Genomic DNA, 14,666 nt, shown 5'->3' on the forward strand with positions numbered 1-14,666 from the left:
CTAAGTTAATAGGCACTCCAGAGAAAAGGTACAAGGAAAAAAATTCTCAAAGAAAATCATATAAGACCATTTTTAATGACTCCATTATATAACTCTTAAGATTATAAGAACCTACTGAGCATTCACTCTAATAAATGAAAAATAGTTTATATTGTAGTAATGCACCAAAAATAGTCTAGAAATCACATATGTGTAAGAGATCTTAAAACCTTGCAAAGAAGAGACTGACAAAAATGACAGATCAAGAAAAATGGCATTAGACTTCACAATTGCAGAACTTGAAACTGAAGTTGAAGAATATTAAAGCCAAACCATCAAAATTCTTCCCAAGAATTCTATACCCAGCTAAACTACCACTCAACTACCAAACCAGAGTAATGGCACTTTCATACCTGCAAAATCTGAGAGACAGAAAACTAAGGTTTTTCTTTAAGCCTTCTAGCATTATTTGACAGTTTTACTTTAATTTCATACTGTACAGTTTCCACATTTTCAGCTATTACCTCAGTTTGGGCTATAGGTGCAAGAGTACATTTTCTAGACTCAGTAATCATGGATGAAATCCATCACATTCTTACCCTAACAATATATGACATCATGATATTTAAAAATCCCACAATAATAACCTTCATTCTTATATAATAATTTACTTTAAAAGCACTTTAGGAACGGTCATAAATATTCCATGAAGATAGATATTATCATCCCTTGCTAAAAGATGAGAAAATTGAGACCTATAGAGAGATGATTTTCCAAAAGCACCACAGTCAGCATGAAGTTAATACTAGTGCTATGTTCAGCATTCTCCTCTTGACATGTATGTAAAAACTGTCTACAATCCTTATGGCTTTATGTTTTGATGTCTCATTCTCCCTTATGCACACTGGAGACTGTTCCCTTTCAAACCACCAAAAACACTCTGCCATCCCTTTTCTCCACCCTAATGACAACCCCGCTATTCATTTCCCCTCAAGCACCTGAGCACTGTGGCCTGGCCCCTGGCCCTTCTCCAGGCCATCCTTGAAGCACTGTAATGAGTCCCAAAATAAACACTGACTTATATAGTCAGAGCTCTGGCCAAAGGCAAATTCTAACTACTCATTAGAAAGAAGAAACTTCTTGATTTTTTTCTTAACCTAAGGGTGAGAAGGAAAATAAAGAATTAGACGAAAGGGACTTCATCTTCTCATATGCTACATATGGCAGGAAGGCACCTAACGTATTTTAGATGTTCATAATAATCCATCTGGCTCACTATAATAAAAATTAAATATTGTTATAATAAGCTATTAGCTTTTTATACCATAAAGGGATAAAGGTTCAAAAATAATTACCCCTTCCAGTCTGTTCCCCAAAATGTATTAATCAAAAAATATGCTTTGAAATTTAGAACACGATAAAAACATACCCACAACTTCCCTTCCTGCCCCATTTTCCAAAGCCAACAGGGAGACAGGAAAACTCCTAGACATACACGTACTCAGACTCACACACTGTCTGTGATTTCGGACTCATACCCCTTCCTCCTTAACTTCACCCTCTGCTAGACTCGTGGACCTGAATAGGCACTGGATGAAGAGGTTACAGTCCTCACTGAAAAACCCACTGTACTGTAGGTAACTCTTTGAAGTGAGTAATGCAAAGAAATAGTGTAGTAACAGTTTAGCAACTTACTCCGCAGTACCGGTCACCATTAAATATCTGAGGTGGCAGAGGGTTGCCCTGAGCAGGCTTCTTTTCTGGGGGGATGTTTTTGTACATCCACTGCCTCTGTTCTTCTGACATTGTGATATCCACCTCCTCAAACTCTATCTTGTTGGCTTCCAGAAATCTAACCACATCTTGCTGCTTCTTCTTTATCTAATGAGAGAAAACAAACAGAGAAATGCTCATCTGGAACAATATGCAGATATTCCCAAACTAAACTAGATTTGATTTCTTATTGTCAGAGGTCACTGATACAGAAAAGAGGTGATTTATGTAGGTGCTATCTGCTGTCCACTCCGTGGGCATCCAGCAGAGGTCTAAGGGAGTCCTGAAACCATAACGTCTTCACCTGGACTCCCCAGAACCCAGGGGCACAAGTCTGATTTCCTAGAATAACAGACTAGGTATGAGATGAGGGATTCACGTAGTTCTGAGAGGGCCACAACCCCTCCTCCCTCACACCCAAAGGAGGTGACATTTACAGTCATGAAAGCTCTCTCTAGTCAAAACCATTTGAAGACTATGCATGGCCTATCTGAGATGCCAACATTTCACTGATTCCTAGGAGCAGCAATATTTTTATCCCTCTCAGAAACCTCCTTTAGATATTCCACACTGAAGACACTGGCGTGAAAACATCCTTTCAACGATTCATAAGAGAAAAACGTTCTCCACTTCTAAGGTGAGAGTCAGTAACAAGCGCCACTTAATTCTGAAATCTGTTTGTTAACCCTTTTCATTCCTCTGATCTTTCATGTTTCCTTCCTCAGTCACTAGAGGTCAGGTATGTTCTTCAAGAGCTGAAAACATATTTGTAGTTCTCAAAATGTTACCAATCTTCTTAATTTAAGTGTTTATATTAATAACTAATTTAGATGGGGGTGACGATATTCACTGCTTTAAAACAGTGTGTGAAACATGAGAAAACAAGCTTGCTTTTCCTAAATGATTCTGGAAAATCTGCCCAAGGAACAAACTTAAGTGATGAAGTAAATCTTATAATGGCCAGAGAATCATTTTCAGAGGTCAAGCAGCCTGAAAGACCTCTTGTCACAGGAAATAAAAATGTTTGAAAAACAAACTGTCACACAGCAATCACCTCCACCAACCCTTCTCCACAAAGCCTCAATGGTAAATGTCTGAGTTGGAAATCGGCCACATGCCATGAGCAAAAAGATTGTGATCACTGGGTTGAGGTCTATGAATGACTAATAAGAGCAAAGCTGGTAAGAAATAAAAAGCTGACAAAATAGGACATCTTCAAGCGCCATGATATTGTTAAATGAGACAACTACTGTATAAATTCAAACTGATATTGGCATTATCTTAATTTCTTGAATTAAGCCACTTTTAATTTCTGAAAAAGTTCTTTTTTTCCTGATATATGATTTCAGAAATGTAGTTATATTATTTCAAAACTTCAACTTGCAAAAAAAGTGTCATCCATCCTGCTTAATTCTCCCTACAGAGTAGATTTTATTATTCCTGAGGTCAAAACAGTCACCTATTTTGATCAAGATCCCAGTGTGTTCTTGTCAAGATAATCATGTCATTCCCCTATTGAAAATTGTTCTTTAGTAGCCCTTGCTGCTTTTGGAAGAACATATGAGGTCTGTCCAGAAAAAGTCCAGCCATTGTTAACATAATGAGAACAGAATGCATGATATCAATGTAACCTGGCAGCCAAGGAGTTTGGATTGGAATATGCATGCACGAACAATGACAACTTCACTGTAACAGTCAGAGGGGGCAGTAGACACCATTGAGTGAGCATGTGGACTGTGTGGCTGTCACATTCCAAATGACTGAGTACAGCAACAAATCTACATTAAATTTTGCATTAAACTCGAACATTCCCCTGTGGAAACTATTTAGATGATTCAGAAGCCTTTCGAGGATGATGCAAATGAGTTCAGTGCAAATAAAAATGTGGCATAAATGCTTCAAAGATGGTCAAGAATCTGTTGAAAGTGATCCATGTTCTGGAAGGCCTGCAACAAGCAGAACACCTAAGAGTGTTGAACATGTACAGGCTGCAATCAACAAAGACCGATGCCTGAGAGTATGAGAACTAGAAGCTGATCTAGAGATTCCAAAACTACTGCACCCAAGATTTTGATGCAGGATTTTGGCATGAAGTGTAGGGTGGCAAAATTCATTCTGTGGTTTGTGTTACCAGAACAGAAGGAACATCGTACTGCAGTTGCTAATGATTTGATTCAAACTGCTAACAATGAACCAGACTTCCTCAAGAAGGTCATAACCAGAGATGCATCATGGGTCGACAGCTATGATCCAGAAACAAAGGCCCAGTTGTCCCAATGGAAGATGCCTGGTTCTCCACAACCAAAGAAAGCGCAGCAAAGTCGCAGCAAGACCGAGACCACGTCAGCTGAGTTTTTTGATTGGCAAGGTGTTGTCCATTATGAGCACACCCCTCCAGGCCAAACAATGAATGAGGAGTGCTACCTCCATGTTCTTCATGGGCTGAGAGAAGCAATACTATGAAAAAGGCTGCAGCTATGGACAACTGGTGACTGGCAGCTTTATCACGACAATGCTCCCATTCGTGTATCACACCTCATGTAGAGTTTTTTGGCAACTCATCAAATCACTCAGCACCCCTACAGCTCAGATTTGGTGCCTCGTGACTTCTGGCTTTTCCCAAAACTAAAACCACCTTTGAAAGGGAAGAGATATAAGGTCTTAGATGAGATTCAGGAAAATATGATGGGACAGCTGATGGGAAATTCCAACAAAGGATTCTGCAGAGCGTTTTGAACAGTGGAAGAGATACTTGGAGAACTGTATGAGGTCCCAAGGTGCCCACTTTGAAGGGAAATGATGCATCATTGTTCTACATAAAATATTCTTGTATCTTATATCTTCTTTAATAAGTGTCTCTATTTTTCATACTACAAGGCTGGTTTCTGAATAGACGTCTATACTTTTCTGAGCATAGGGCACAATGTAAATTGACTATAAAAGGAATGTATTTACATATTTAAAAGTGTAGAAATTGTAAAAACAAACAAAAAGTTACCTACAATCCTATTACCCAGACAACCACTGTCAAAATTTAACTAGAGGCAAGAGCCTGGATTTGGTGTTACTGTATGGAAATCTACATATCCAGCACATTTCAAATGTTCAGGAGAGTGATAATGAAGCTGTTATACAGCCAAATCTTGGTTTCCCATATGATGTATATACATATAACAATGTATATACATCACACTGTGAGTACCTAAAAACTCACACATTCTCAATACTAGGACACATCAAAGACACTCACAGTGTCTTTGTGTACCCACCCCCCCACCCCCGTCCCACACACAAACATAGATCTCTCACACACACATACAGCAGTTATCGCTGGACTATAACCCCCTATACAGCTCAGTTGGTCTCTTCCTTCACAGGATCACACTGGGTAAAAAAACAGCTGCACCTTGTTCCTTTTGCTGAGCAATAAATCATATATACTGTCCCGTCATTAAAAGTTTTCAAGAGAATAAACTATAGTATCTCCCTGGCAATTCCATCATGTAGATGTACAGTTAACTACCCTCTACTGTTGGATACTTAGTGTACTTGTAACTTTCACCACTAGAGACACTATCATGTAGTGAGCATCTTTATTTATAAATCTCTTATTGTGTCTCACAGAACCACTTTCGGGCAAAGCCCTACAAATGAAAGCCAAGTGAAAGGGCAGAAACATTTTTCAGGCTCCTGATAGATAAACTGCTTTTCAACAAGGTCACATTGGTCAAAAAGTGCAAACTTCCAGTTATAGAATAAATAAGTCCTGGGGATGTAGCGTACAGCATGGTGACTATAGTTCATAATGCTGCATTGTATGTTTGAAAGTTGCTTAACAAGTCGATCTTCAAAAGTGTCATCAAACAAGAAATGTGTAACATGATGTGGGGATGGGGGTTAACTAGACTTACTGTGGTGATCATTTTGCAGTGTACATATATACTGAATCATTGTGTTGTGTAATATACACATATACTGAATCATTGTGTTGTATACCTGAAACAAATGTTGTATGTCAAATATACCCCAATAAAAAACACAAGACCATGTCAATTTACATTCCCATTTAAATATCAGTTTTTAAAAGTGTCCATGTCTCAACACCTCTCCCCGCTTACAGCCAATATTTGAAAGTTGTATTGCAGAAGATTACAGCTCAAATGATGGATGTTAACTAAACTGAACTGTCGTCATCATATCACATACATACATACATCAAGTCATTACACTGTACACCTTAAAGTTACACAATGTTATATCAATTATAGCTCAGCAAAACTAAAGAAAAAAAGAGAAACAGCTGTTCTAAAAGAATTCAAATGCATAATTGCACACTGATGATGCTCAGGGAGCAAAAGACAGTTCCTCACTAACAATGGTGACGACCGACAGTCATGTGGGGAGTGAAAGGTAAGTAACGGTATCTCCGCTTTTAAAGGGGAAAGCATGGGGAGGCCTGACCAGGTCTGTGTTTCAAAGAGGTCACTATGGTACTGCGTACCTTAAAAAGACAAAAGGAGAAACTGTTTGTACTGTTAACACTGCTATTAAAAGGTCTCCAAGATAAATATGTAAGTGAAAAAGCACAAAGAGCAGAACTGTGAGTAAGCTAGGCATATTTTTCTGAAAAGAAAAGGAGAAAAATAAAACCATTTGTATTTGCTTGTATTTACATTTTAAAAAACTGTTGAAGATTATAGAGGTTGGGGGACTGGAAACTGGGTAATGAGGACAAAGTGGGAGCAAGGGTTTTTTTTCACTCTCCACATGTGTAAACTTTAAACCTTTTTGAACAACGTGAATGTGTCAATAGTCAAAACGTTAAATAGAAGAAACTTGTTTTGAGAGAGAAGAAGCTTCACACAGAGCTTCACAGCCCGAGGGGAGCAGCAGTACACGGCCACAGAGATGCAGCATTTTACACAAATCAGGTTTCCCCAAACATGCAGCAGGATTCAGAGCACTTAAAATAAGATTTTAAAAAGGAGCTAAGGTTACAGACATTTAACTAATACTACAGTAAATCACCCAAATAAACAAAAAAGAGAAATTTAACCTAGAGAAAGAGGTTTTCACGTGGATGTTTGTGACATGAACATCAGGAAGGAAGATGCATCATGCCACCAAGCACTGGTTTTAACATACGCCAAGGTGAATGTGACCTGGGACTGGGGGAGCTCCCGCTCGAGTGGCTGGGGACACACTGCCCCAGAGACAGCAGGACCCTGGGCAATAGAAAGGCTTCCCCTGTGGCAACAGGAAGGCACCAAGGGCACTTCAAGCCTGGGCATGAACCCACAGTTCAAATAACAGTAACTTATACAGTCATTTCCTTACCACTAAGAGCTTTCTTCTCCCCACATCTGACTGTTCTGAAATGAAGTATACCCCACAACCAGTATCAAAATAAATCTGGGAAGCAAACAGAAAAGAAGAATTGTGGGACAACAGTCACTGCCTTCACTCACGTCAATGCAGCCACGAGTGGAAGGCAGGGACCTGAAACTCCTAGTTGGTTTCTTCAGAAGCCATAGCAGACAAATGCTAGCTACTACCCAGTAAGTTCTCTCCCTTTCTTTCTTAATACAGAAGCCTGGTTTTGTTTAGGAAAGCAACGTGCTCAGCTACAAAATTTGTTTACCCACACTCCTCTGCCACTTGGGGTGACCGCATGACACAGGTCTGGCCCACACGAGGTCAGGCAGATGATCCTTGGGAGGGCTCCCCTTAATGAACGGAAAGACAGAGTCCGTTTCGCCCTTCCTCCCTCTCTGTCTCCCTTGCAGACACTCGAAGTGGTGCATGGAGGCGTAGAGATGTTTGTTTTCACCATTTTTGCAAATGTGAAAACAAATGGCATATGCTAAGGATGGTCAAACAAGAGGGCAGGCGCCCTGGCCCTTGATGACATTTTACTGGTGTCGGCCAGTCTGGCACAGCCTACTCTAAACCTTTGTGTGAGACAGCAAACCTGTAATTAGTTAACCCGCTCTTTATCAAGTTTTCTACAGTGTGCATCTCCCTGCAATGCTATTTAGTTAAATTCTTAATTGCTACTTACAATGCCTTCAGAAATACTGTAGTATGATGGATTGAAAATAAAAGCTGCTACCGCACAACAGAACCTAGAAATAAAAGCTGTAAGACATGAATTTAATATAAGTGAAGTGAATATTTGTCACTGAATAACCAGATGGGTTTTCATTTTCTTCATAAAACAACAACACAGTTTTTGAAGCCAAAAGGAGGAGATATCTACAAAAGCACAAAAGGTACATTTCATCTTTTCACTCAAACACATGCCACTACCCATTATCCAGAGCAGGGAACACACACGGCCAAATCTCTGAAGCCAGTGCACAGGCAGGCACACTATGGTCCACAGGCCACTCTTAGTCTTTTTTTAAAAAAGATTTTATTTACTTATTTTTAGAGAGAGGGGAGAGGAGGGAGAAAGAGAGGGAGAGAAACATCAATGTGTGGTTGCTTCTCATGTGGTCCCCACTGGGAACCCAGCCTGCAATCCAGGCATGTGCCCTGACTGGGAAAGAAACTGGCGACCCTTTGGTTTGCAGACTGCATTCAATCCACAGAGCCACACCAGCCAGAGACCAAATTCAGTCTTTATATTTTTACTTTTATTTTTTTAACTTTTTATTTTATTTTTTGACTTTTTTTATTGTTGCTCACATACAGTTGTCTTCATTTCCCCCCCTTGCTATCCCCATACCCCAGCCACCCCCACTTCCCACCCTTGATCCTACCTCACTTTGGCTTGTTTTTATATTTTTAAATGGTTGGGAAAAAATCAAAACAATATTAGCATTTCATGACCTGTAAAAAGCATATGGAATACAAATTCAGTGACCATAAATAAAGTTGCATTGGTAGACAGCTACACCCACTCACTCACAATGTTGTCTAGGGCTGCTTTTGCCTCTCAATGGCAGAGGGGAGAGGTTGCAACAGAGGCACTATGGTTCCCAAAGCTTAAAGTATTCACTAGCTGCCCTTCATAGAAAAGGTCTGCCAACTCTGGGCTGATCCCAGATGTTCATTTCCAGCTCAAAGTTCATTTACTAGGCAAGGACTTTCCTAACCATGTGATTTTACCAGCCACTCTAGTACTTCATACTCTCCTTCAATGCTCTGTTTTTCACCTTAGCACCTAGCCTCTCACATACTGTATGTTGTGTGTGTTTGTTTACCCACCTCCCCCCAAGTAGAACATAAATTCCAAAGGGTTGCAGATTCTTGTCTGCTGTTCTGTTCATTGCTGAATCCCCAGAGCCTAGAATGGCATCTGGCACACAGCAGACAGTAAATATTCGTTAATGAATAGACAGGATTCTCACAAGCAGACATGAGTGCAACAGCAGTGCTGATTTTCTTACCATTTAAAATGAGATACCTTAAGTATCACCTTTTTGGAGAGCCTCTCTAGCAACCTGAGCTGAAGTTTTGTCTAAATTTATTAAAACTTTATCTCTGTACTCATTTTTATGATCAACTCTCTCTCCACAATGTCAGTTTTGTAAGCAAAGGGACTGGCAAGCAGGAGGCCTTCAGTAAATATTAATTGAATGGATGATTAAAGAATTGTCACTCCAGTGCTGAGCATCAAAGATTTCCAGGTGATGTTTAAGAGATCAAACTCAGTAATTCATTCAGAAACAAAGGTACTAAAGTTTAGTCAAATAGAAATGTAGATCAAACACTACTATTTCTCAGTGAATGCTAAAACTGTATGGATTTAAAATCGGTGTGTCTAGCATGTTACATCTAACTGTAAATACCCTAAAGAACTCAGAACTTCTAGACCCTGAATGTGACAGTCTTCGTTTTTCTTTTTTAAAATTATTGTTCAAGTACAGTTTTCTGACATATTCCCAGCCCTGCCCACCCCCCAGTGCTCCCCGCCTCCCTCCCATTTCCACCCCCACCTTAGTTATTATCCATGTGTCCTTTATACTTGTTCCTGTGAATGCTTCCCCTTAAAGCCTTCACTTTTAACATTGACACTGATACTGAAGAAAATTCGATGTGATTTTGTTTAAAGAAATGCTATTGTCAGTTAATTTCAAAAATTGCAAGTGCATAAGGTAGTATGTTATTTTGCCCGTGTGTTTTTTGTTACATTGTTGATATATTTTCAAATTGATGGCAACCGAGAAATAAGCAAATATTGCCCTGATTCCTCTTCCAACTGCTACCACAGGATTCTATCTCCCTTAGCCATTTCCCCCAATTATCTCCCTCTCTAAAGCAGGTTCCTTCCCTGTGCCTTGAGGCAGCCTTCTTGGCCACTGTATCAGTAAGTGTTAAGGTCTGAATGTGTCTCCCTCAAATTCATTTGTTGAAAACTAGCCCCCAAAGTGATGATGTTAGAACTTGGGGGGGGGGGTCAGATGGCAGCAATTAGGTTACAACAGCAGAGCCATCATGAATGGAATCAGTGTCCTTATAAGAGTCCCAAGAACTCCCTTGCCCCTTCCACCATGTGAGGACATGACAAAAAGCCTGCAGTCTGCACCGCAAGAGTGAGTTTACCAGAGTCTGACCACGCTGGTACCCTGAATTTGGACTTCCAGCCTGCAGAGCTGTGAGCAAGGAATTTCTGTTGTTTGTAAGCCATCCCGTTTTTGGTATTTTGTTACAGCAGCCTGAATGCACCAAGACAGTAAATCTTCACCCTTTCAACTCGGGACCCCTGCAAGACTCAGATCTGCAGAGGACCCCAATGCCCACATCCAAGCCCTGGTGACCCAGCCTCACAGTTGCCTGGATGATAAGCTATCTGGGCTGCTGCTGCTGAATCCGCTGCTGTGGCATGAACACTCGGGGACCCACGTAAATCTGTGAAGATACTTCTATCTGGCAATCTCGTGGCTCCACAAGTCCACAGGGATTAGATCAGAGGATAGGCTAAGTAAGTTGTACTGCACTTGACTGAGACTTATCCCCTACTCTGTGGCACTGACTTCTAAGTAAACTTGCCTCCTCCATTCTCTTCTTATAGGATTAGTTCCTTCCCAGAAGGCTGCCAGGTAACTTACGTAATTAAGCAACCCCTGCCAGATTCCTTCCATAGGCTTCCCGACATGTCTAGTCAAGTTTGAATCCCAGGGTGTGTACACAGGTAGTGCAGCACCCTGGCACCTTGGAAGTCACTAGTAAATAAAGGGACATAATCAATTTGAATTAAGATAGATTTTTAAAAAATGACATTTAATATGAGCAATTCTGGGAAAGCAAGTTTAAAGACAAATGAGGCATAAATGGAGGACAATGAGAACAAAATTTTTTTTAAAGAATATGTATTTTAGCCCTGGCTGGTGTGGCTCAGTAGATTGAGTGCTGGCCTGTGAACCAAAGGGTTGCCAATTTGATTCCTAGACAGGGCACATGCCTGGACTGTGGGCAAAGTCTCTACTAGGGGGCCCATGAGAGGCAACCACACATTGATGTTTCTCTCTTTCTTCCTCCCCTCTGTCTAAAAATAAATAAATAAAATATTTTAAAAAATAAAAAGAATGTATATTTTAGAGTTAGATTGCCCTGCTTTTAATTCTGGCCCTGTCAGTTGAGTAGCCTTGGAGAAATTACTTGGCATTTCTCTCAGATTCAGTTTCCAAATCTGTGAAATGGAACTAATATCTTTTTGTATTGGTTCACTGGGAGGATTAAATAAGAAAAGAACCAAGCAGTAATAGGCACTTGCTCAACTGTATCATCCATTCAAATATATTACCTTTACTTTTTTGTCCTAGATGTGGCCTTCTGTGAAAAATATAAAGTGACTTCTGTGTGCTTTCAATGGCTTTAGGTATCCAGTGCAACAGCTATTTCACCTATTTTCATACTTCAAATACACAGTTTTCTTTTTACTGACTTGAGGTACAGCTGATTGAGGCCTTTCATGTACCTCACACGGAAAAAGTCAAAGCCAGGCAAAGGAAAGAGGAAAAAAGAACAGCTTTTCTTATAACTTGACAAAGTTTACAGAGAGATCGAACTACAGACTAGGAGAGAGACAGAGGGCCCTAAAATAAATCCTCCTTTCAACTAAAAAGGGAGGAAATGACTGATAATCTTTCCCTTTTTGAAGATCCCCCCAAAACTCTCCAATGGTTGAGTAGGGTACCTCAAAATAATATAATTTCAAAATTTTCAATTAATACCTCACCGTTGGCCTCACTAGGCATTATATTGCAATCAAGAGGATGTGATGGCAAGAAGTATTGTAGCAGATGCTAGATCAGTTACCCCAGAAGCTATTCACTTCCTTGGCTGTGGAGGCTGAAAAACTCAAGTTCGTTTTCCTATCTGCCCTTGTAGCTGGGGCAGCCATGTGATCCAGATCCAGCACTTGAGGTGTGAGCCAAAGCCCGTGGGGGGGGGGGGGGGGGGGACGAGCTTCTGCACAAGGCTTTGCTTTCCTGTTGCAACAGATGGATTAAGATGCTATGCCCACCCACCCCCACCTTTTTTTCCCCTTCCTGTTAGAAACACAAGCAAGAGGACTAGAGGCGCAAAGGCAACCTTTCCATTGTGAGGCCATGAGCATCAGGAAAAGGACAATCAAGAGAATCTGAAAAACACAAACCCTGAACAAATCAGCCTCTAGACTTATCAGGAAAGATAAGTCTGCCCATTTAAGCTCACAGTGGTCAGGTTCTCTTTTACTTGCAGATGAACACATTCCTAACTGAAACACTCACCAAAGTGTCTCATTTGTTGGGAAGCAAGGCAGGGATTTAGAAAAAGCCCCCCAAAACCATCTGCTAACTGTCAACATTCCAATGCTCTTTAACTAAACATGAGGTTACACAAAAAGTAATGTGTTCCTAGTGTCCATTTCGGTTTATCTTACTTGAAAGCAAATACCAAAGTGCCAAGCCAAAGATAACAGTAAGAGATGCTGTTCTGCAAGAGATTGAAACTTGAGTTTTAAGGAATCAGTGTCAGAAAGAGCGATAATGAAATACTGAGCAATTTTGAAAGAATCACTATGATATTTTGTCAATTAAGGAATACAATTTTTATGATGGAAAAGACTGCTGTTTCATCTATGTGGCCTAGCACAGTCGCCGGCACTTACCAGGCATTCCATTTGTACTAAACAAACACACATTACTGAGGTTTAATAAATATTTTTAACATGTTCCATTTTAACCAGTCAACATTTTTTGCCCTGGTTTCTTAATCAACTTACATTGTTTTTTTCCGTGCTTATAATGCTAAGTCATCTTTTTAATTAAAAAACCCATAATCTCATCATTCTGAAGTAATTATTTTTCATATTACCTTCCAAGATTTCAGCATTTCGAACATACACACTTTATTTGGTTGCTATAGAATAACATAAGTGTCTTAGAGTAGGACATTGTGGTTGTGTTATAAGTACTTTGTTTTTATAATCTTCAAAGTTATCTTCTTGAATGCATAAATTCTATCGCGTACTGACTCTAGCATTATCCTACCATTGGATATTTGAGTGCATTCTGGAGACTTTTTTCTTCTATAAAAACGTTGCCTGCCCTGAATGTGATGACAAATGGCACCAATAGTGTGCCGCCCAACAGACAGTAAACCACACACGTGCACACACACCTCCTTCCTTCTGGATTTGTTCCTTCAAGATGATAATTTATCAAGTAACTTTCTGTTTTGAACTTTTTTTATCAAATAGCTTTTTTGTTTAACTTTTACAAAATAAATTTTGTGAAATGCTGGCTACTTTGTCAATGAAAACAATGCTTTGCTGTCTATAAAAACTGTCACTGTGAAAACCCAGAAAGATAATTTACTTATCTAAAAGTATTTCAAATAAAAAAAATTTAGTGAATTTTTTAAATGTAAAAATAGACCACCTTTTAATTAGTTATCAGGAACAACTAATTCACATCAGGGAAGGGAGTGTGACCATAATCATGAAAATCTTGGCACCGCTGCATGATTGGCAGGTGGGATGGAGGATGGGCACCCCTGTCCTTCAACTGCAATGACCCGCATCCTCCATTTGCATCTGTTTATTTTAGAGAGGTGCCTTCCCAACACTTTAATGACAACCAAAAGCAGATCTTCAACCTGTAGTATTGATCACTAGCTTACACTGTGCTCACTAAGAAAAACTTTTAGAAGAGAGAAAAAGAACATTTTTATCATTAGAATATAAAATTAATAATATTATTTCAACAGTAGCCCATCATTTTAAATGCTATTTTGTGCACACTTTATAATGCATAAATTGTGTAAGTATAATAATAAATGCATATATTTATTTAAAATACACAGATATTGGGAATATATTCTCAAATAAACTTCCTATTACTGGGTTATGGGATCAAAACACATTGCAGTTGACTGCACCAGAGAACTGTGGGGACCAGGAGAAACGTGTGTGTGCAAACACACACAAGCATATATTATTTTCCTCTACAATGTGTGGCTAAATGACTCTCAGGACAGTAGGCAAATCTCTGTTCCAAACATTTCAGAACTACTGAATTCTATTATTTTTACCTTTCCATGTTTTTTCCCCTTATACCAGGTTTTAAAAGTCAATTTATAAATTGCTACTTTGCAAAATCAACAAAAATAATGGGGAAAAGATCTCATCAAATTTTTTAAACAACCCGTGTATAGTGGTGTGGGGGTTCATTTAAGTAGGTTAGTTTTATAACAATGTTAGGTTTTGGATCTTACGGCTTAAATTTTGATATTCTTTACCTGGAAGCATTCTAGCAACATATGACTGGAAAAATTACTAGATTCATGAAGAATTCCTAGAAAACTAACCTGGGTTTCGCTGTTAATACAGAATTAAGTATATAGCTAATATTTTTTCTATAGGTTAACATAATGAAACAGGGTAATAAATCTCGAGTCAGAAAACAGGAACATTAGCACAG

The 14,666-nt window shown here is 39.4% G+C and overlaps 1 protein-coding gene across 1 annotated transcript in view; it reads right to left on the reverse strand.

The window, feature by feature from the left end:
• The window catches only part of SH3BGRL2 (SH3 domain binding glutamate rich protein like 2), a 59,961-nt gene that overhangs the window by 21,592 nt on the left and 23,703 nt on the right, over positions 1–14,666 (reverse strand). The window contains exon 2 of the mRNA XM_037039270.1: positions 1,675–1,860. Within this exon, the coding sequence (XP_036895165.1) occupies positions 1,675–1,860 (186 nt within the window). The remainder of the gene's footprint in view (positions 1–1,674; positions 1,861–14,666) is intronic.

The sequence above is a fragment of the Sturnira hondurensis genome, unplaced genomic scaffold (genome assembly GCF_014824575.4).
Source record: "Sturnira hondurensis isolate 20B ecotype Veracruz unplaced genomic scaffold, ASM1482457v3 Scaffold0025370, whole genome shotgun sequence".
NCBI classification, from domain to species: domain Eukaryota; kingdom Metazoa; phylum Chordata; class Mammalia; order Chiroptera; family Phyllostomidae; genus Sturnira; species Sturnira hondurensis.